The 22793-nt window shown below is 40.7% G+C and overlaps 1 protein-coding gene across 6 annotated transcripts in view; it reads right to left on the reverse strand.

Annotated features, from left to right (window-relative positions):
* The window catches only part of C2CD3 (C2 domain containing 3 centriole elongation regulator), a 159376-nt gene that overhangs the window by 57083 nt on the left and 79500 nt on the right, over nt 1-22793 (reverse strand). For all 6 annotated transcript variants that reach the window (XM_032259042.1, XM_032259044.1, XM_032259043.1 and 3 more), the window contains 6 exons: nt 22594-22777; nt 21265-21437; nt 19223-19346; nt 13492-13760; nt 12615-12704; nt 3361-3963 (listed from right to left, as the gene is read on the reverse strand). In XM_032259042.1, coding sequence (XP_032114933.1) covers nt 3361-3963; nt 12615-12704; nt 13492-13760; nt 19223-19346; nt 21265-21437; nt 22594-22777 — 1443 coding nt within the window. The remainder of the gene's footprint in view (nt 1-3360; nt 3964-12614; nt 12705-13491; nt 13761-19222; nt 19347-21264; nt 21438-22593; nt 22778-22793) is intronic.

Below are 22793 nucleotides of genomic sequence, written 5' to 3' on the forward strand. Positions count from 1 at the left end.
TCAAGCAGGAACCAAGAACCAAGCTTGGAGGAAACACTCACTGAAGGTGCTGTGGTCCTTTCTCCTTTGAAAGGTCTACAAACCTCAATACACCAATTTGCAAAATAAATATGAAGCTGGTAGAAAACATCAAAACTTTTACCCTGCCCTAACTATCTTCAATAATGAAAAGTAGGCTGGGTGTGGTGGCTCTCACTTGTAATCCCAGCACTTTGAGAGACTGAAGTTGGTGAATTGCTTGAGTCCAGGAGTTTGAGACTCTGGGCAACATGGTAAAACCCTGTCTTTACAAAAAAACACAAAAATTAGCTGAGCATGGTGGTGTGTGTCTGTAGTCCCAACTACTGAGGAGGGTGAGGTGGGAGGATCACCTGAGCCCAGGAGGTCAAGGCTGCAGTGAGCCATGATCCTGCCACTGCACTCCATCCTGCGCGACAGAGCAAGATTCTGTCTCAAAACAAACAAACAAACAAACAACAACTTCTACCCCAAAACCCAGAAAACAAAAAGAAAAAAAAAGTGACTGCCAGGCAGAGCTGTTGTGGAAGGGATTCATTCACTGAGAGGCAATAAGACTTAGAGAAGTCTAAGAGTGATGAAATCAGGAGTGGCCTATTTTATCTTCCTCATGTCGCATGAGCTCTGTTTTTATACCTTCTCCCTATCAGGAAGCTGTCTTGACACTCAATTTAGCTATGTTTCATAGGGTTCTGGCAATATTTTGGAAGGGAAGTAGGAGGTCAGCAGGAGACCAGAAAGAAATATAAGGGAGTTAATATCTGTTGAGTTTCTTTCATATGCCAGAATCTCAGAGGAGTTAAATAACCTGCCAACATCACTTTTCCAGTAAGTAGCAGATTTAAGCCCAGAGATTTGAATTTTACTAACTTGCTGAATATTAAAATGAGATTTATAAAACAGAAGGTTCTAATAGCTTCTTCTGAATCTCAAAGTTTGCTTCATTAGACTCATTTCAAGTCAGGAAAATGAAGTTAACTGATTCACAGAAGGCCATAATAGGAAACCTTTCCTGTTTTTTCTATTTTTAGATAATCAGTTTTCTTCTCAAAGCAATGTGTAAGTTATCATGATTATCAAAGGAAAATAGGGCAGGTCATTACAGGAGTGAAGATACCCAAAAGCAACACAGTTAAATCCTGAACTCCAGGAAACTTAACAAAACGTTGAAGTATGGTTGGATGGATGGCTTGACTTATTCAACAAACACATCAAATGACATGCCTTGTATAAGGCCCTTGCACAAGAGGATAAAAAGCTCAGACAAGAGGGATATGGAGAAGTATGAGAGAAATGGATTATCTGAAAACCTAAATACCACCTTTTGTAGCACTCAATAAAAAGAGGCATTTGTGCTTGAGATCCTATACTTAGATCTATATTCAGTGTCCTAAACCTACCTTCTTCAGCAGAATGAAGCTAAAAGCCTGTCTTTAAAAACTTTAGTTCAAGTGAACTTGATTCACTTCAAGGACATTTTCTGTAATTCCTTTTAAGTGACTCTAGGCCTTCCCAGATAAAATAGGGCACACGACATTTGATGTGCTCAACAGAGCCAGATTTACACCTGTTAGGTCCAGAAAGAACCAGAGAATTCGGGATGATCACCTAGATACACTCAGTTCTCCTATAGCCTGGGCCACACACTCAACAATAGGGTCAGAGCACAGGGCTAATAGGGCTAAAAAAGGGTCATGACTCAGTTTCTTTGACTGTAGAGTGGGGTAAATAACTAACTGGACAGCAATGTTAAGCTGAATAAAGTTCATATTTGTAAAGGGTCTAGTCTGGCTATCTCTAAGTCATCTTAACTATAGTCACTAGCTTTATTTTTCTAAATGCAAAGCTATACACTCCTCTTTTATTCAGAAACCATTGTGCTAGTTTTCCGTAACTCTCAGGAAAAGAGTTTAAACTTGAGCTTAGAAGAGAAGGCTTTCAACACAGTACTCCTGCCTACCTCCCTAGCTTCATCTTAATCACTTCCCAGTCTACGTATCCTATGCTGCAGCTGTCTGAAATTACAATAGTCCCTCAAATCCAACAAACTCTTCATTCTCCTGTACCTTCACCCATGCTGTTCCCTTCTTTAGAATACCTTTCTTTCCCCCTTTCTTGATTTATACCTACATCCTTTGAAACTCAGGTCAAGTATCACTTTCACTGAGATGCTATCCTTAGAGATGTTGTGTCCCTGTGTTTCCACAGCTCCAAGAACACCTTTTTCATAGTTCTGATGCCTCACTGTCATTATTTACTTACTATTGTATTCTCCTATAAGGTCAGGAACTATTTCTTACTCGACTTGGAATTTCCAGGTCCCAGAATATGTATCAAGCACTAAGCAAATGTTTGAAAGAAAAGCACCCAGCACAAAAATGCCACCCGCAAAAGGTTACCCTTTTCTTTTTTGCTTTGTCAACTACTTATTACCGTATAGATTTTCTTTATGGTTTCAAGATGTGCTGACCAGAGAGAAAGAATATCCTGGTCCCCTTAGCAGATATGCTTTTCAGTGTAATTAATAAACTAGCATTCTAGATGATTAGACAGGCTCCTATATATGTGGTTAAAAGTAGTTCCCGAAATTCATTAATTGTAAGTGTTAACACTTATAAGTGTTTTTAACTACGTTAAATGGAAAAATCTGATGAATTTGGATGCACTCTAGTGCTATGAGTTCAGAGCCAGTTCTTCAACGTATGTTGACCCCACCACAGTACTGGAATTAGGTAACACCCTTTCTTTTTTGAGACAGAGTTTCGCTCTTGTTACCCAGGCTGGAGTGCAATGGCGTGATCTCGGCTCACTGCAACCTCTGCCTCCTGGGTTCAGGCATTTCTCCTGCCTCAGCCTCCTGAGTAGCTGGGATTACAGGCACGCGCCACCATGCCCAGCTAATTTTTTGTATTTTTAGTAGAGACGGGGTTTCACCATGTTGACCAGGATGGTCTCGATCTCTTGACCTCGTGATCCACCCGCCTTGGCCTCCCAAAGTGCTGGGATTACAGGCGTGAACCACTGCGCCCGGCCAGTAACACCCTTTCTTAAGCAGGCAATGGAACTTTAAAAACCATCTCTTTCGTTACAAGAAGCACTACTAAATTATTATTAATCTTTCAGCATGCAATAATGGAAGGAACACTTACTAATCTGTGACCCCAGGCAGGTGACTCAATCTCTCTAAGCCTCCTTTCTCATGACTGTAAAATGGGTCTAAAGCCTATCTCAAAGGATTGCTGGGAAGGTCAAGTAAAATAATGTCTGACAGGGTGTCTCACACAGTGTTTGACACAGAACAGGTGCTCAAACTATAAGAGCTGAATCGGACTCCTCACTTACCACTGACAGTTAGTGTCTTTGCTGACCTCTCCCCAAGTCTGGCCAGGTCCACATAGGCTGAGCCAATCCAGCTGTCTGTCTGGTGGGGTCTCTCCACACTAGCATTGCCATAAGCTCGCCACACTTGGATCTCTAGCCTCTCCTCCCTTAAGTACCAAAGCAGTGATGGGCCCCTAGTGACTTCTGCTCTTTTGGATGCTTTGAAAGTGACCACCATCTGCTTTTTGTTTACAGATTCCTTAGGCTTCTTGAGAGGGGTCCAAAAGGCTTCATGATCATAGAAGTTGTAGCGAAGGTAGCAATATGTGTTCTTATGAATGTGATTGTGGCCAGCAAGCAGCACACAATGGATGGGCAGCCATAGCCTTGGGGTGGAGATGGTGACAGTAGCTGGCTCCCCTTCATCCATTCTGACAAAATCCTTCAGGCTGTTCTCAAAACTCCAGCCCAATAGTTCAGCAGCTTCTAACACCCGCTCTCTCTCTCCAGGATGCGTAAAGGAAACTGAAAGCTCCAGACCACCTACGATCCTCTGCATGAGCTCCAGGCCATGAGGTAGGCCCCCATCTTCTGGTAAAATGATAGGATACCATCCTGTGATCCCTTAGGGAGAAAAGAAAGATCCTCAATTATACTCTTAAAAGTAAACAAAAAGACAAGTTACTTACTCTCCACCCTATACTGTCCATCACTCTGGCTTAAGACAGAACAGAAAACATATCCACAGTGAGTTGGACTTTGTGTTTATCTGACCACTGAGAGGCAATGAGATTAGATGGGAAGAAAAAAGGCTAGGAGTTGGAAGATCTGAGTTCTCTTTGGCTATGGCTAGAACTAGTAGTTTTTAAGGAACAAGCCATTAATCTCTCAGATTTGGTTTCCTTATCTCACAAATGAGAAACCTGATGCCCGTGTTGTCTACCAAAGCTGTTATGATCGTCAAATGAAATAATAGTTTAGAAAGGGCTTTGAGAAAAAAGTGCTTTAAAAGTTCTTAAATGTTTATAGTACTATGAGTGCAACAGAAAAGGCAGAGGCTGAAAGAGATCTGGAGTCTAGAACCAAGTCTTCTACCAAGGGAATTGGCACTTAGGAAACATGTATCAAGGACCAGATGCTAGATTTCAAAATCTCTTTGCTCAGGCTGGAGTGGAGTGACACCAGTAACTTTGAACTCCTAGGCTCAAGTCATTCTTCTGCCTCAGCCTCCCGAGAACATAGGACTATGTACATGTACCACCATGCCTGGCCATTTTCCAAAAAAAGTTTTTTTGTTTTTTTTTTTTGGTCTTTGCTTTTTTTTTTGTAGAGACAGGATCTTGCTGTGATACCCAGGCTGGTCTCAAACTCATGGCCTCAAGCAATACTTCCATCTTGGTTTCCCAAGGTTTTGGGATTACAGGAGTGAGCCACTGCACCCGGCCAAAAACTACTCTTTTTTAAATATCTAGTATGTGTCAGAAATTCTGCTAGCCCTTTACAGATATTATTCCATTTAATTCCTCTGATAACCCTGAGAAGTTCTGAGGATTAAATGGGATAATACACCTTATTTTACAAATGAGACAGTGGAAGCTCAGAAACTTGCCCAACTTATTACTGCTACCAAGTGACAGAGCTAGAATTTGAATCCAGGTTGAGCTGGCTGTAAAGTCTACATTCCACCTAGTATAGGTTCACACTATCTTATCTGAAACCTTTAAGGCCAGATTTATTTCTGAATTTAGAATTTTTCAGGTTTTAAAAATGTAATAGAGTACATAAACTACTATTATAATATATATCAGGGCCCAGATAAGTCAAGAGTTTGCAAACTTATTCTGTAAAAGGCCAGATAGTGAATAATTTAGACTTTATGGTTTATATGGTCTCTGTTGCAGTTACTCAACTGGGCTGCTATGGTAACAAAGTGGCCATAGACAATATGTATATTAATGGGCACAGTATGTTTTAATAAAAGTTTACATAAATGGGTGGTTGCCTAAGTCTCATATCAGTTGAGGTCAGATTTGGCTGCTCAATGAGTTAAAAAACTTTTATTTTCAGGGTCTTTTAGATTTTGGCATTATATAAAACAGATTGTGGAATGATAATATTCACAGCAATTTTCTGAGAAACATCTTACTAAGTATATTTTACAAACGAGAAGATTTAGGCTTATTGAGATTAATTTGCTGAAGGTTACTTAAGGTTTTATGACTTCTGGAGAGGTATTTAACTTTTCTGGGCCTACTTAGTTTTTCTCTGTGAAATTTTGATCTCTTAGGCTCCTTTTCAGCTTGAACAGTCTAAGAATCTAGGGCTTTGCCTCTAGGATTATGTTTCCCCACAACTTAATGATTCTTAATATGTTTTTGGTCACAAACCCTTTCGGCTCAAATGAAAGCTATTATGCCCCTCCAAAATAAACAAATACATGTAGACACAAAATTTCACACCATTTCAGTGTTTAAGAACTACTTAGACTAGATGGTTCCTTTAGCTCTGTGATTCTGTAATTGAGGTTATAGGCAGGAAAAAACAAAACAGAGTGCTCACTTTAGAATAACTCTGAATACAAAGATAAATGATGTATCCCTAATTATCTAAAAGGTTTATAACCAAGGGATTAATTTCAATTCACAGAGATGGTATTTCCCAGATGGTGCCTATTCTCTGACAAACTGTAGCTAAGTTATAGAAGGAAGGAAATTGAGGTGTCCTATGTGCCCAACCCTGTGTTAAGATCTTTCACATATAAGATTTCATTGAGTGCTTTAATAATCTTGTGAAATAGATCTTACTATTTCCATTTATATAGATGAAGAAACTATGGATCTGAGAGATGAAGTAATTTGCTTTAGATCACAAACAGTAAGTGACAGAGGGAGATCTAAATCCCATATCAACTTGTGTAGACTGGCAGGCACATACATAGTACCTGTTTATTAGGATAGTGCTCAAATATTAACTGACAATAAAATTGGGAGATGTGTGACAGAATTCTGCAAACTAGATTACACAGTCCCAGGCAGGAAGATGGACAACAGAAGGAAAACCCACACTTACTGCACACCTATTATGTGTCAGGTACTTTATATAACCAATTTAATGAATTCCTACCTTGTAGACTTGTCAGGATTAACTGCCTCCATCCCACAGGATAAGAAAATTGGGGCTCAAAGAGGTCAAATTTCTTGGTCAAAATCACCCAGCTACTAGTAAGTAGGATGGGATCGGTATTTCCAGACTGCCTTGGTGGATTGTCTATTTTGGGGGGCACATTTATCCCATATCCTTATTCTTTCCTCAGTGAGAGAAAAAAGTAGGAAAAAATAATGAGTGAATCTGGATTTCATTTCAGGTCCTGCCACTCACCAGGTATTTGTTTTTAGCAAATCACTTAATCTATCTAAGTTTTCTTATCTGTCAAATCAAAATAGTAAGATCCTATATTCTTGCCTGTCAGGGTTATCATAAAGCTCAACAAGATCTGAGAAAATATTTACACAGGGTTATCATAAAGCTCAACAAGATCTGAGAAAATATTTACAAAGTGTTGCATAATGTAATGGATATTGCCATATTCATCATCATCATCATCACCTTTTTTTTCTAATTATATTTGGGCTTTGGGGTACATGTGCACATCCTGCATCCTGCAGGATTGTTGCATAGGTACATACACACCATGGTGGTTTGCTGTCTCCATCCCCCCACACCATTGCCTACATCAGGCATTTCTCCAGGTGTTATCCCTTCCCCTCCTCCCTACTCCCCCACTATGCCCCCCTCCCCTCCCCTCCCCTCCCCACCCCCCACCTAGCCCTGTGAGTGTTGTTCCCTTCTCTGTGCCCAAGTGTTCTCATTGTTCATCACCTGCCTATGAGTGAAAACATGCTGTGTTTGGTTTTCTGTTCTTGTGTCAGTTTGCTGAGAATGATGGTTTCTAGGTTCATCCATGTCTCTACAAAGGACATGAACTCATTGCTTTTTATGGCTGCGTAGTAGTCCATGGTGTATATGTAGGTTCTAGATATTAGCCCTTTGTCTGATGGGTGGATTGTGAAAATTTTTTCCCATTCTGTTGGTTGCTGGTTTACTCTAATGATTGTTTCTTTTGCTGTGCAGAAGCTCTTAAGTTTAATTAGGTTCCATTTGTCTATTTTGGCTTTTGTTGCCATTGCTTTTGGTGTTTTAGTCATGAAGTCCTTGCCTGTGCATATGTCCTGAATGGTTTTGCCTAGGTTTTCTTCTAGGGTTTTTATGGTGTTAGTTCTTATGTTTAAATCTTTAATCCATCTGGAGTTAATTTTTGTATAAGGTGTAAGGAAGGGGTCCAGTTTCAGCTTTCTGCATATGGCTAGCCAGTTTTCCCACCACCATTTATTAAACAGGAAATCTTTTCCCCGTTGCTTGTTCCCGTCAGGTTTGTCAAAGATCAGATGGTTGTAGATGTGTGGTGTTGCTTCCAAGGCCTCTGTTCTGTTTCACTGGTCTATATCTCTGTTTTGGTACCAGTACCATGCTGTTTTGATTATTGTAGCCTTGTAGTAGAGTTTGAAGTCAGGTAGCGTGATGCCTCCAGTTTTGTTCTTTTTGCTTAGGATTGTCGTGGCTACGTGGGCTCTCTTTTAGTTCCATATGAAGTTTAAAGTATTTTTTTTTTCCAGTTCTGTGAAGAAGGTCAATGGTAGCTTGATGGGGATAGCATTAAATCTATAAATTACTTTCGGCAGTATGGCTTATTTTCACAATATTGATTCTTTCTAACCATGAGCATGGAATGTTTTTCCATCTGTTTGTGTCCTCTCTTATTTCCTTGATTGGTGGTTCGTAGTTCTCCTTGAAGAGATCTTTTACTTCCTTTGTTAATTGTATTTCTAGGCATTTTATTCTCTTTGTAGCAATTGTAAATGGGAGTTTGCTCATGATTTGGCTCTCTGTTTGTCTGTTATTGGTGTATAGGAATGCTTGTGATTTCTGCACATTGATTTTGTAACCTGAGACTTTGCTGAAGTTGCTTATCAGCTTACAGAGGTTTTGGGCTGAAACGATGGGGTCTTCTAAATATACGATCATGTCATCTGCAAACAGGGACAATTTGACTTCTTTTCCTAATTGAATGCCCTTTATTTCTTTTTCTTGCCTAATTGCTCTGGTTAGAACTTCCAATACTATATTGAATAGGAGTGGTGAGAGAGGGCATCCTTGTCTAGTGCTAGTTTTTAAAGGGAATGCTTCCAATTTTTGCCCATTCAGTATGATATTGGCTGTGGGTTTGTCACAAATAGCTTTTATTGTTTTGAGATACATTCAATCGATACCTAGTTTACAGAGAGTTTTTAGCATAAAGGGCTGTTGAATTTGTGGAAGGCCTTCTCTGCATCTATTGAGACAATCATGTGGTTTTTGTCTTTGGTTCTGTTTATGTGGTGAATTAACGTTTATAGATTTGCATATGTTGAACCAGCCTTGCATCCCTGGTATGAAGCCTACTTGATTGTGATGGATAAGCATTTTGATGTGCTGTTGGATTTGGTTTGCCAGTATTTTATTGAAGATTTTTGCGTCAATGTTCATCATGGATGTTAGCCTGCAGTTTTCTTTTTTAGTTGTGTCTCTGCCAGATTTTGGTATCAGGATGATGTTGGTCTCACAGAAAGAGTTACGCAGGATTCCCTCTTTTTGTATTGTTTGGAATAGTTTCAACAGGAGTGGTACCAGCTCCTATTTCTATGTCTGGTAGAATTCAGCTGTGAATCCGTCTGGACCTGGACTTTTTTTGTTGGTAGGCTATTAACTGCTGCCTCAACTTCAGACCTTGTTATTGGTCTATTCAGTGTTTCCACTTCTTCTTGGCTTAGTCTTGGGAGTGTGCAAGTGTCCAGGAACTTATCCATTTCTTCCAGATTTACTGGTTTATGTGCATAGAGTTGTTTGTAGTAATCTCTGATGGTAGTTTGTATTTCCAAGGAATCGGTGGTGATCTCCCCTTTACCGTTTTTTATTGCATCTATTCGATTCTTCTCTCTTTTCTTTTTTATTAGTCTAGCTAGTGGTCTATTTTGTTGATAGACCAGCTCCTGGATTTATTGATTTTTTTGTGTCTCTATCTCCTTCAGTTCTGCTCTGATCTTAGTTATTTCTTGTCTTCTGCTTGCTTTTGAGTTTTTTTGATCTTGCTCCTCTAGCTCTTTCAATTTTGATGATAGGGTGTCAATTTTAGATCTTTCCTTGTTTCTTATGTGGGCATTTATTGCTATAAATTTCCATCTAGACACTGCTTTAAATGTGTCCCATAGGATCTGGTAGGTTGTGTCTTCATTCTCGCTGGTTTCAAAGAACGTTTTTATTCTGCCTTCATTTCATTGTTTATCCATTGGTCATTCAGGAGCAAGTTGTTCAGTTTCCATGTGATTGTGCAGTTTTGAGTGCTTTTCTTAATCCTGATTTCTAATTTGATTGCACTGTGGTCTGAGAGACTGTTTGTTATGATTTCCGTTCTTTTGCATTTGCTAAGGAGTGATTTACTTCCAATTATATGGCCAATTTTGGAGTAAGTGCAATGCAGTGCTGAGAAGAATGTGTATTCTGTGGATTTGGGGTGGAGTGTCCTGTAAACGTCTATTAGGTCCGCTTGGTCAAAATCTGCATTCAAGCCCTGGGTATCCTTGTTGACGTTCTGTCTTGTTGATCTGTCCAATATTTTCAGCAGAGTGTTAAAGTCTCTCACTATTATTGTGCAGGAGTTTATGTCTCTTTGTAGGTCTTTAAGAACTTGCTTTATGTACCTGGGTGCTCCTGCATTGGGTGCATAAATATTTAGGATAGTGAGCTCTTCTTGTTACATTGATCCTTTTACCATTATATAATGCTCTTCTTTATCTCCTTTGATCTTTGTTGGCTTAAAGTCCATTTTATCAGAGACTAGGACTGCTACCTCTGCTTTTTTTGTTCTCCATTTGCTTGGTAAATCTTCCATCTCTTTATTTTGAGTCTATGTGAGTCTTTGCATGTGAGATGGGTCTCCTGATTATAGCACACTGATGGGTCTTGACTTTTTATCCAGCTTGCCAGTCTGTGTCTTTTGATTGGAGCGTTTAGGCCATTTACATTCAACGTCAATATTGTTATGTTTGAATTTGATCCTGCTATTTTATTGCTGGCTGGTTGTTTTGCCCATTAATTGATGTGGCTCCTTCATTGCGTTGTTATTCTTTACCATTTGGTATGTTTTTGCAGTGGCTGGTACTGGTTATTCCTTTCCCTGTTTAGTACTTCCTTCAGTAGCTTCTGCAAGGCAGGTCTTGTAGGGACAAAATCTCTCAGCAATTGCTTGTCTGTAAAGGATTTTATTTCTCCTTCACTTATGAAGCTTAGTTTGGTGGGATATGAAATTCTGGGTTGAATTTTGGATGTTGAATATTGACCCCCACTCCCCTCTAGCTCGCAGGGTTTCTGCCGAGAGATCTGCTGTGAGTCTGATGGGCTTTCCTTTGTGGGTGACTTGACCTTTCTCTCTGGCTGCCCTTAGGATTTTTTCCTTCATTTCAACCCTGGTGAATCTGACAACTATGTGCCTTGGGGTTGCTTTCTTGAGGAATATCTTTGTGGTGTTCTCTGTATTTCCTGGATTTGAATGTTGGCCTGCCTTGTTAGGTTGGGAAAGTTCTCTTGGATATTATCTTGAAGAGTGTTTTCCAACTTGGATTCATTCTCCCTGTCACATTCAGGTAGGCCGATCAAGCATAGATAAGGTTTTTTCAAATAATCCCATAGTTCTTGGAGGCTTTGTTCATTTCTTTTCACTCTTTTTTCTCTAATCTTGCCTTCTCGTTTTATTTCATTGATTTGACCTTCTATCTCTAATGTCCTTTCTTCTGTTTGATCGATTCGGCTGTTGAAACTTGTGTATGCCTTGCGAAGTTCTCATGCTGTGTTTTTTAGCTCCATCAAGTCGTTTATGTTCTTCTCTAAGCTGGCTATTCTAGTTACCATTTTGTCTAACCTTTTTTCAAGATTCTTAGTTTTTTTGCATTGGGTTAGAACATGGTCTTTTAACTCAGAGAAGGTTGTTACTACCTACCTTCTGAAGCCTGCTTCTGTCAATTTGTCAGATTCATTCTCTGTCTTTTTTTGTTCCCTTGATGCTGAGAAGTTGTGATCCCTGGAAGAAGAGGCGTTCTGTTCTTTGGTGGTTTCATCCTTTTTGCTTTGTTTTTTCCCATTTTTGTGGATTGATCTCCCTTTAATCTTTGAAGTTGGTGATTTCAGGAGTCTCTGAGTGGACATTTTTTTTCTATTGGGTTGGAACTATACCTTTTTTGGCCTGTAGAGGGTGTTGCTGGGCTCTCTCCAGTTCAGTCAGGTTGTTGGGTGGGTGGTCCTTCCCTGGAGTTTGTTTGCAGGTGAGATTGGCCCCGCCTTCCCAATGGCTTCTCTCCCAGAGCTGGATCTTCCTGGTTGGGGTCAAGCTGGCATATTTGCTGCTAACCTCTCTAGCGAGTGCTTCAGTTTGAGTTCAGTAGGGGTGGGGCCTGCCGGCTTTATGGCCTGTTTCCCTGCTTTCAATTCTGCCTCCCTCTGTGGGAGAGTCTGTCCCTGCTGGCGTTAGTCCAAACTCCCACCCAGGTCCCTGCGACAACTTGCAGAATCCGGTGGTAGCTGCCGCTCAGATTTGCATCAACTACCCACAGTGCCCCACTGTCTGGCAGGGCTCTTGTGGACAGAGGGTTGCAGGAGGGATGAGTCAAGCACAGGATCCAAAATGGAACACTGAGGGGGTTAAGTCCTCTGACCCCCTGACCTGGCTGCACATTTCAGGTGGGGACGTGCCCCTCCTGTTTTGATTTGCCCCCCTGGGCGGCTCTTGCCTTGTGGCTCCTTCCCTGGGCCCAATTCCAGTGCCCTATCAGTCCCACAGAAAAGAAATGGCACCTCATTTGGAACCGTGAAGTCCTCCAGCCCTCTGTGTCTCATTCACTGGGAGCTGCATTCCGGCACTGGCTTCTCTCGGCCATCTTGGCCCATCATCTTTCTTAGAGAAGGATGATAGTATAATGTCTTGAGCTTCTTTGTTTTATTAGAAGAACTTCAGAATGATTAGGAGAAGACTTAAAATGCTTTCAGGAAAACATCTGAGGTATCGGAGAGAGTTCAGGAGCATGTGTTAAGGGGTTGTGTTTTCTTTTGAATATCTTTTAACAGAGACAAAGAAGATGACCTCTTGTAGGGAAGTGAAAGGGTGGAAAGTGATAATCCAGAATTCTTACCAGATCTCTTGATCAGAAGCTCTTTTGTTGGAACTTTTACTACTCCAAGCAGATACTCTTTGCATGACTGAATGCTAATTATATCGCCAGCTGTGAAGCAACAAAGAAAAATTATTTGATGGTTTACTCATCAAGGGGCTGGTTTATAGTATATCCACACAACCTTCCCTTTACACACACTGAATATCAGTTTTGCAAAATGCGTTAGAGATTTTCTTGCTCACACTCCAATCAAAGCCTGAATGCCCTCAAATTTTTTTTTTTTTTAGGCAGGGTATCATTCTCCCACCCAGGCTGGAATGCAGTGGTGCAATCATAGCTCACTGCACCTTGAACTCTTGGGCTCAAGTGATCCTCCGGCCTCAGCCTCCCAAAGTGCTGGGATTACAGCCCTCAAAAAAATTTTTTTTTTTTAGGCAGGGTCTCATTCTCCCACCCAGGCTGGAATGCAGTGGTGTAATCATAGCTTACTGCATCTTGAACTCTTGGGCTCAAGTGATCCTCCAGCCTCAGCCTCCCAAAGTGCTGGGATTACAGGTGTTGGCCACTGTAGCCGGGCCATTTTTAAAATTAAATGTTTTATTTTGAAAAAAATTCAGGTATACAAAAAAGTTGCAAAAATATGATAATGAACTCCTACACACCCTTCATCTGGATATACCCATTAACACTGACACATTTGCTTTATCTCTCTCTACACTATCTTTCTCTTATACTTTAGTACATGTCCTTATTTTTTGCTATATCCTTCAGAAATTAGTTGCAGAGATTATGACTCTTCACCTCTAAATACTTCAGTATATCTCCTAGGAAGGGCTATAACATTCAAAATACAGCCTCTTTTAATTTTGACTGTAACAAGTCATTTGGTGCTCACCTGATTTGGTATTTTCATGATAGACAGCAAAAACAACTTCTGCAAACTCCAATAACTCTGCTAGGAAACAGGCCTCTCCACTACAGTGCTGAGTTACCAAGTTACATGTGAACTCAATGTGATGGGAGAACTCAGGGCAGAAGGAACAGGCCACAGGGCGGGTTCGGCGCTGTTTTTCCTGGGGCAGGAAGGAGAGATGAGTGGTGACAGAGGCATTGACCCCAACTGTGGCACTTAACTGTAGAGCGGGTTCCTGTTCAGCCAAAACCCTGTAGGGGAGAGGGGTGGAAATGAGAAGAGGATACCATGGTAATATTAGAAATCAGCTTGATTGCCTAGAAAATAACTTCATTACTTCCATGAGACCACCAAGAATACAACCAACTATATGCTTTCTATCTAGGCTTCTGGCAGTGCCACAACAGGCTTTCTTAGTAATCTAGATATCACGGCATATGTATATGGGGGTGGAGGGAGACAACTTTGCCCATCAGAGTGACACTCCGAGGATGATCCACTGTCCTGTCAATACCCTTAAGCCAAGGACCACAGTAACCGACTCTAGTTAAACAAGCTGGGTTTACTGCTCATTGCAATTATGGGAAATATACACCATGGGGAACCATAGTACATCTTAATGAGAAGTATCAGAAAGGGCTTATGCGCATTGGGCTTGTGTTAGCTGATTTGGGTGAGGGCTTAAAGGAGCAGGGCTTTGCTCTGGATTGATTTTCTTGAAGAATCTTATCTAGATGGAGGGAATACTAGAGTAAGGCTAAAGCTATAACTGGCGAAGCAGCAACTGTCACTCATTTTAGCCAAGACAGGAGGATGTTGGGTGTTTCTATGGTTTGCATAGTGACCTTCTTTTGGTCTGTGCTTAGACATGACGATGGAGCAGTCTTGTTTTTGTCTCACTTCATCATAGTCATATAGTGTCCTTGTCTGATGCTGATGTTCTGTAAGATCATTTATGCTCAAGAAGAAAACACCAATGCCTATCCATGAATGTCAGCCCAATTCCCAGAAGTCTGGGGCTGCTTTTCTCTTTCTCAGCACAGATGCTCCATAATGCACAAATGGAATCTACGTGCCTTTAATGACACTCATAAAGAGTAGTCAAGTAATTTGTGTATAGCTACAGTATGGGACAAACCCCCTTTCCCTAAACTCCCCAAGGGGATAAAGTTGACATCTAGGCAAAGAAGTCACCTATTTTTGAAGCATTTCCTGATATCCCTAAAGCAGACTTAGGTGATCCTTCCTGTAGAACCTCACTGTACTTTATATATACCAGTAGAGAGTAGTAATTTGGAGTTATATAGACCTGGGTTTGAAACCTGGCTCCACCATTTACTTATTGTGTGACTCTGGATAGGTTATCTAACCTCCTCCAAGTCTTAGTTTCCTCTTCACTAAGACGAGGTTAATATAAGGATAGTATATAAATACTAAAGATATATATTATGTATTTGAATACTTACTACAATTTCATTTCTAAGAAAAAAAGCAAAACTTTTTCATTTTCATTATCATTAATGATCAATAGATGATTTATCATTAACAGAAGATTAATGTGTATCCGTATACCATAAAGTATATATTATGCCTAGGAAAAATGGGATGAAAAGAAATTGAATGCTAGCAGTGGCTTAAAAAATGAGGATAGCTTGGGTGCAGTGGGTCATGCTTGTAATCCCAGCACTTTGGGAGGCTGACGTGGGTCGACTAGCCTGCCCAACAAGGCGAAAGCCCATCTCTACTAAAAATATAAAAAATTAGCCAGGCATGGTGGCATGCGCCTGTAATCTCAGCTACTCAGAAGGCTGAGGCGGAAGAATCACTTGAACCCAGGAGGCAGAGGTTGCAGTGAGCCGAGATTGCACCATTGCACTCCGGCATGGGCGACAAGAGCAAAACTCCGTCTCAAAAAAAAAAAAAAAACAAAAAAACAAGATAAAATACTCATAGGGTGCTGTAAAGGTAACATTAGATAATATATACAAAGGAGGGAACTTGCCTATGGACAGTGAAGGACTCTTAATAGGAAACTTTTAGAGATGGCAGTGAGATAGCAGAAAGGCTTGGGCTCCAAGCTGGTCTGAATTCACTCATTCAGTTGTTATTTGCTGGGTATCTGCTCTGTGTGTCATGCCTTGGGCTCACCTCAATATATAGTAGTGAAATAGCCTCAATTCCTTAGCTTTGTGGAATTAAAGACTACTGGCTATGTCCAAGAAAGTTTCTATTCATTCGGAGCTAAAGATCAGGTTACTTAGAAGATGCAAGTCAATAAGAAGTGCCTACTTTACATAGGCACCAACAATGTATTTTCAGAAAGACCACTGGCAGGTAAGATGAAGACTGGTGTTTCTTGATGACAAAAGGCTAATTTTGATAGCACCTGCTATCTAGATAACAGAGTAAGGATTTAAAAGAGGGGTGACTTTAGAACACCAAGAATTCTTTTCAGTAAGAGGCAATGCAAAACTTATCTCTGATTTTACTGGCAAATAAAGGTAAAAATTATCTGTACAAGTGGAAGTAATCAGAAAAATCTGTAATTTGTACAATAGTTTGTAGTTTATAAAACGACTTTGTATTTGTTAATTTTTGCACTGATCCTTATAAAAATCAGGGTAGGTATATAAATTTCCATTTCAGATGAAGAAACAGAAGCTCACAGAAGTAAAGAAATCAGCCCAAGATCATACATAGCTAGTAGGAGATGGGAGTGAGTCTAGAAGCCATAGTGTCTGATTTCTAGAACAGTTCTGTTTCCATTATACCATGCATTGTCTCACATCCAACCTGCCAGAAGAATGTTGTGTCAGAGCTGGCCTGGCTTCTTGCTGTCCCTCTTTGAACATATGACAAAGACCAAATGGGAGATTTGGAACAAACTGCCTGCCATCCAATCTGACTTTCCCCATGAGTTCTCAGACAGAGCAATTACTGAGTTTCTGACCTATTATCTGCCCTCTTGGAGATCTACTGGGTATCTAAATTCTGAGTCTGTCTCTGCCAATTAAATACTAGTTAATTTAATGCCATATTGAAGAATTCTGATGTTGGCTGGATCTGAGACTGAGGAGGTATTCCAAATACATAAGTTTCATGCCTCCCTGCCTTTGCACATGTTCTCTTTCACCAAAGTAATTTTCACCCCTTTTGGGCATCTTGATAACTACTGTTCTTCTTTTAAGACTCAGATTTATTTTGAAGGGCTGTGAATGCCAAGCTAAGGAAGTTGGACCTTATTATATGGACCAATGATCCCTAAAGAAGCTGTACACAACTTAGGAGGTTCATAGGATAAACTTTATTGGCTATCTCATATATTAAAGTTTTTCTATTCCATGGTATATTTTATAATGTATTTTTGTATATTAGTATAGCAGTACATGAAGATGATTTATACATGAATATGTATGTACATATTTGGCTGGGCATGGGGGCTCGTGCCTGTAATCCCAGCACTTTTGGGAGGCTGAGGCGGGCAGATCATGAGGTCAGGAGTTTGAGACCAGCCTGACCAACATGGTGAAATCCCATCTCTACTAAAAATACAAAAAAAAATTAGCCAGGCATGGTGGCATGCGCCTGTAATCCCAGCTATTCAGAAGGCTAAGGCAGGAGAATCGCTTGAACCTGGGAGGTGGAGGTTGCAGTGAGCCGAGATCATGCCACTGCATTCCAGCCTGGATGACAGAGTGAAACTCAGTCTCAAAAAAAAAAAAAATTTAAAGGGCATGCTACTTTTTATTATTAACAGGAATGCATAATTAAAATTATGAGATCACTGCTATCAACAACAGGAAATCATCAAGTTTTAATGTAAGGAAGTGATGTGATTAAAAAACTGCTTTACTGTCTTGGTGATGAGATCTGTACCCCAAACCTTAGCACCATGCAATCATGCAATATACCCATATAACAAACCTGCACATGTACCCCTGTATTTCAAATAAAAGTTGAAATTAAAACACACACACACACACACACACACACACCCCAAAAATGAAACCAAAACAAAACAAAAAACCCCAAACCAACCTGTCTTGATATCACCTTCACTAATACTAAGATGTTCTTAGGCAGCAACTGGAAAAGTCTATGCGGAGAATTTAGTGAGGAACAATATTAACTACACTGAGTATCTTATCAGCTCGTCAGCATCAGATCTCATTCAGTAATGCAATTACTTATTTGGAGACCATAAAGCTATAGGTGAACAGTTTGATCCTCAGTTATAACAGGTGAAAAGTTAGGGAGCACTTGTCCGTTTCTTTGTTCAAAGAGTGTTAGTCTGAAGCAGGAGGCTGATCTAGTTCTCTTTCTTACTGGGCCTGGTATAGCCTGTTATATGCTAGAACTATGCTAAGAGGTTAAAAGGACAGAGAGGAGCTCAGGCAGTATCTCTGACTAGCGGAACTCACAGCCTAGTGGGAGAAAAATGCATGTATACAATAATTAAAACAGAATATGTGCTATAACCAAGATGTTAACACAGGAAAAACCACCAACTCTGCCTACATGTACGAAGAAATAAAGGAAGACTATAAAGATGTTGCAAAGTCTTGAAGGAAAGCAGGAGTTTAAGTAGACAAAAGGAAGAAGAACATTCAAGGCAGAGAGAAGTATAAGCAAAGACCCAAAGGCGGTAAGGGAAAGGGCTGTGCTGTTTTTCTACAGAAACAATGTTCCAGGCAGAGAAAACAGCAAGACAAAGTCCCTGAGGGGAAAATATACTTAGCGTGTTCAGAAGCAGCAAGGGGGTTGTGGCTGGAGTGGAGTAAGCAGAGGGGAGACTAGCAGGAGATGAGATCACAAAGATAGCAGGGGTGGGGGTTAGAATATGTGGGGTCTCATAGCCATTTTAAGGGCTTTGGCTTCTACTATGAATAAGATCAAATGTAGGCCAGGCACGGTGGCTCATGCCTATAATCCCAGCACTTTGGGAGGCCGAGGTGGGCAGATCACTTGAGGCCAGGAGTTTGAGACCAGCCTGACCAACACAGTAAAACCATGTCTCTACTAAAAATACAAAAATTAGCTGGGCATGGTGGTGGGTGCCTGTAATCCCAGCTATTTGGGAAGCTGAGGCAGGAAGGAAATCGCTTGAACCCGGGAGGTGGGGGTTGCAGTGAGCCGAGATCATGCCATTGTAGTGAGCCGAGATCTCGCCATTGCAGTGAGCTGAGATCCTGCCGCTGCACTCTATCCTGGGTGACAAAGCTAGACTTTAGTGTTCATAGGATCACTGGCTACTATGTTGAGAACAGACTAAAGGGCAAAAGCTGGAAAAATAGGAGGTAGTATTCAGAGACTGAAAGGTGTGAAGTGAGATTACACAGGAGTTGCAGTGATTGGGTATGGCATGATTTGATGGTAGAGGGTATGACCATAAGACTAAGTGGTTAAGAAAGGCAAAGGATAAAACTGTTGGGCGAGGTCAAGGAACTAAGTTGCTAATAATAGTTAAAATAGCAACGTTTGGAGGTGATTTACTTACTTATATTCTGGAGCTAAGTTGCTAATAACAGTTAAAATAGCAACGTTTGGAGGTGATTTACTCACTTATATTCTGAAATGCTTTCTTAACGGAAAAAGAAGAGCTGTGGTTAATGAAATGGAAAGTGTACCTAAGAAAGTTTTGCATATCTGGGCATTATTTTATAGTGACTGCAGTATAAGAGGTTTGAGAATTGCTTGTCTCAAGTGGACTTACTTGGCTGCTGCTTGCAGACCACAGGCTCTGATAATCTGGACTGAGATGGAGACAGTTCGGGCAGCAAGAACTCCCCCTGCTGTTCTTGGACTACATCTGTACCTTAGGATCACATCCAGGAAACCTGAAGAATGAGGACACAAGGAAAGAAGGCTGGTCAGAAGAATCTCTGTTCTACCAAACCAGAAAGGTTTGGTCAGGAAGGAAGGAAGAGGATAAACACTACAATAAACAATAAGGGCAATGAGAGAATCTGTCCTTGTCAGAATCACATTCTTTAGGGTTAATAAAGGCTTAACAGGTTGCTAATTTACTTTACTTTCAAGAAATTATGGTTTACAGATTTAATTCCTTGCCAAGATTACACAACTACTGAAGGCAGATCACTGCTATCAACAATGGGAAATCATCAAGCTTTAATGTAAGGAAGTGACATGATTAAAAAACTGCTTTACTGTCTTGGTGATAGGATCTGTACCCCAAACCTTAGCATTATGCAATACACCCACATAACAAACCTGCACATGTACCCCTGTATCTAAAATAAAAGTTTTTATCCCCAATTATGTTTATAGAATTGAGATGGGCTTTAGCCATCCTCTTCTAAGACTTTCAAAAGGTTTCCACACCTCACATACTTCTGTCACCCTCCTTCCATCACCATCTGAAATATCTTTCTCATGCTACCTTTTCATAAAAACTCTATCATCCTATTGTCACATTTCAGGGAAAGCTTTAAGGAATAACAGAACAAGCTGATAGGGGAAAGTCAGGAGGAACAACTCAAACTTAATCATGGTGACATGAAACCTATTGTTTTGGCAGATACTCTTTTTTTTTTTTTGAGACAGAGTCTCACTCCGTCACCAGGCGCCAGGCTGGAGTGCAGTGGCTCGATCTTGGCTCACTGCAACCTCCGCCTCCCGGGTTCAAGCAATTCTCCTGCCTCAGCCTCCCGAGTAGCTGGGACTACAGGCGTGCGACACCACGCTCAGCTAATTTTTTTGTATTTTTAGTAGAGACGGGGTTTCACCATGTTGGCCAGGATGGTCTCGATCTTTTGACCTCGTGATCTGCCCGCCTCGGCCTCCCAAAGTGCTGGGATTACAGGCGTGAGCCACCATGTTCGGCCTGTTTTGGCAGATACTCTTTAGCAAGCATGTACAGCAACTTGATTTAAGAGGTTAAATCTTGTTATCTGATGATAAATTTGGAGGGTACATCATCCTGCTGGAAGCATTAGGATGTAACATCATTCAAATCTCCAAATTCTAATTAATCCCCTCCCAACTTTAAACCCTCGCCTTCTCTTCCCTTACAGTGAATTCCTGGTTTATGTTAACTGTCTTCTACCAATCTCCCATCTGCTCATGTTGGCTTGGAATAATAATTCTCTGAGTGTAGCATATAATACTTAGAATTTATGGCATGAGGGCTTAAAAAACGTTTGCTGAAATTAAAGGTGAAATGAGACAAACAACATTTATACAAACTCCATGGAGCTATGAGTTTTCTAGAAATGTACACAAAATTGGCAGTGTATATTCTATAATCGTTTTTTCCAAGAGAAGGTGTCTTACAGGTTTCATCAGATCCTCAAAAGGGCAAATACCTCAAAATGTGAAGAATCACTAATTTAGAGAAAAAAGGGATTTTTAAAATGTCTACTATATATTTTATATATTTTAATGTATACTGATTTTGAAAGGAAAAGAAAAACTTTTTTTTTTTTTTTTTTTTTTTGAGATGCAGTCTCGCTTTGTCACCAGGATGCACCAAGATCATACCAGTGCAGTGGTGTGATCTTGGCTCACTGCAACCTCCACCTCCTGGGTTCAAGTGATTCTCTGGCCTCAGCCTCCCAAGTAGCTGGGACTACAGGCATACACCACCATGCCCGGCTAATTTTTGTATTTTTTAGCAGAGATGGGGTTTCACCATGTTGGCCTGGATGGTCTCAATCTCTTGACCTCATGATTCACCCGCCTTGGCCTCCCAAAGTGCTGGGATTATAGGTATGAACCAAACTTGTTTTTAATTACCTGATGACTGGTTCCTCAATTCTTTCCTGTCCTCAATCATGGAGGTTAAAGGGAGATTAAAGGTCTGCATTCCCACATCCTCACGATGCTGGGTGGTTACCATAGCACAGATTCTCGATAATGGCAAGGTTCCTTTGGCGACCATCTGGTCTCTCACATTAGGAAAATAGTATCTGTAAACCATAAAAGCACAAGTCAGAAGAATTAAGTGATAAATGATTCCATCTGCCCCAGAGATCAGCCTTCATTTCCTGGTTATCTTTGGTGCCTGATTGTTCTGTGTTGGCAGTATGCAGCTATGGTGTCTGGCTAAATTTATTGCTCATTACATGGAGGAGGAACTCCATAAATTATACCCTGAGTTTAGGACAAAGCCCAGCTTCCCACAAGCTTTCTGTTTGAGGTTCACATGCCTTGAACCTCTGGGGTGGCGGAGGAGCCATTCCTAAAAGCTTCCATCCTGCAGCAGTAAAAGTGGTTGAAAGTGGAGCAGGCCCAATATTTTTCAGGGCTTACTTTTATCTTCATGCTGAGGCCCCTCTAATTAGAAGGGTAATGAGGATCTGTCAGTACCTACTCTATGTCCTTCTCATGTCAAAACAATCCATTCTTAGCCAAGTTGTAACTCAAACCTAGGTGGTTTTAAAAATCTTTTTTGTACTTGGCTTACAATTAATTGCATTTAGGAAAATGTTCTTGCATGTGGATGGTACTCATTCTTAGTTCTGTTCCTGATGCTGTTTCCTTTCCTCTTGTATTTATACTCTCTTAATCATTTTAGTCGGTTTGTTGATGGTGCAGATGTAAAGGGGTAGGTTGAACATCTGTATTTAGGGCAGTATTTTCCTGGAAATCTACCAATGTCTGTAACATTGAGTGGATTTATATTTTATAAAGACTGCTCTTCTGGTGGTGGGAAGAACAGGTTACAAGAAATGAGTTTAGAAGTGGGAGACCAGTTAGGAGGCTATCACAGTCATTTAGGCAAGATATGAAAAGGGCCTGAACTAAATAAGGCAGTAAGGGAAGCATAAAAAAGGTGACTGATACATTTAACACACAATAGGAGGTAAAATGAACAAGACTTCCATTACCAATGTAAGTGGTAATTAAAAATATGAAATACAATGGCTCACGAGATTCTAATAACTTAAACAGATTTCAGTAAAACCTGGAGAAGAGTCACTGTCAAATCCAAATAATATAAGACAAGGCAGAAGGGGCTGCTTAGCTTCCTTACAATAATTCAACCCAGGCTGGCTAGGAATAGGATGCTTTATGATTGTACACTTCCTTCCTAGGCATAGGACTGTGGTCTCCATACTGTACCTGTACCAGACTTCAAACTGGACTCCACCTCCAGGGACGACGCCCTGTGCAGAGAAGGCACTTAGTAGAAGCCTTTGCACTGGAACTTCAGCTGGCAACAGGAGAGAGTGATGGTGGTCACTATTAAAGATGGGATCTGGAACACAGAGTGTGGTTGCAGTTCTGAAGGGCTTCAGAGTAATTCCTTCGGAAAAGAAAAG

The sequence above is a fragment of the Sapajus apella genome, unplaced genomic scaffold (genome assembly GCF_009761245.1).
Source record: "Sapajus apella isolate SASKATOON/1434 unplaced genomic scaffold, GSC_monkey_1.0 scaffold106, whole genome shotgun sequence".
In the NCBI taxonomy this organism is placed as follows: domain Eukaryota; kingdom Metazoa; phylum Chordata; class Mammalia; order Primates; family Cebidae; genus Sapajus; species Sapajus apella.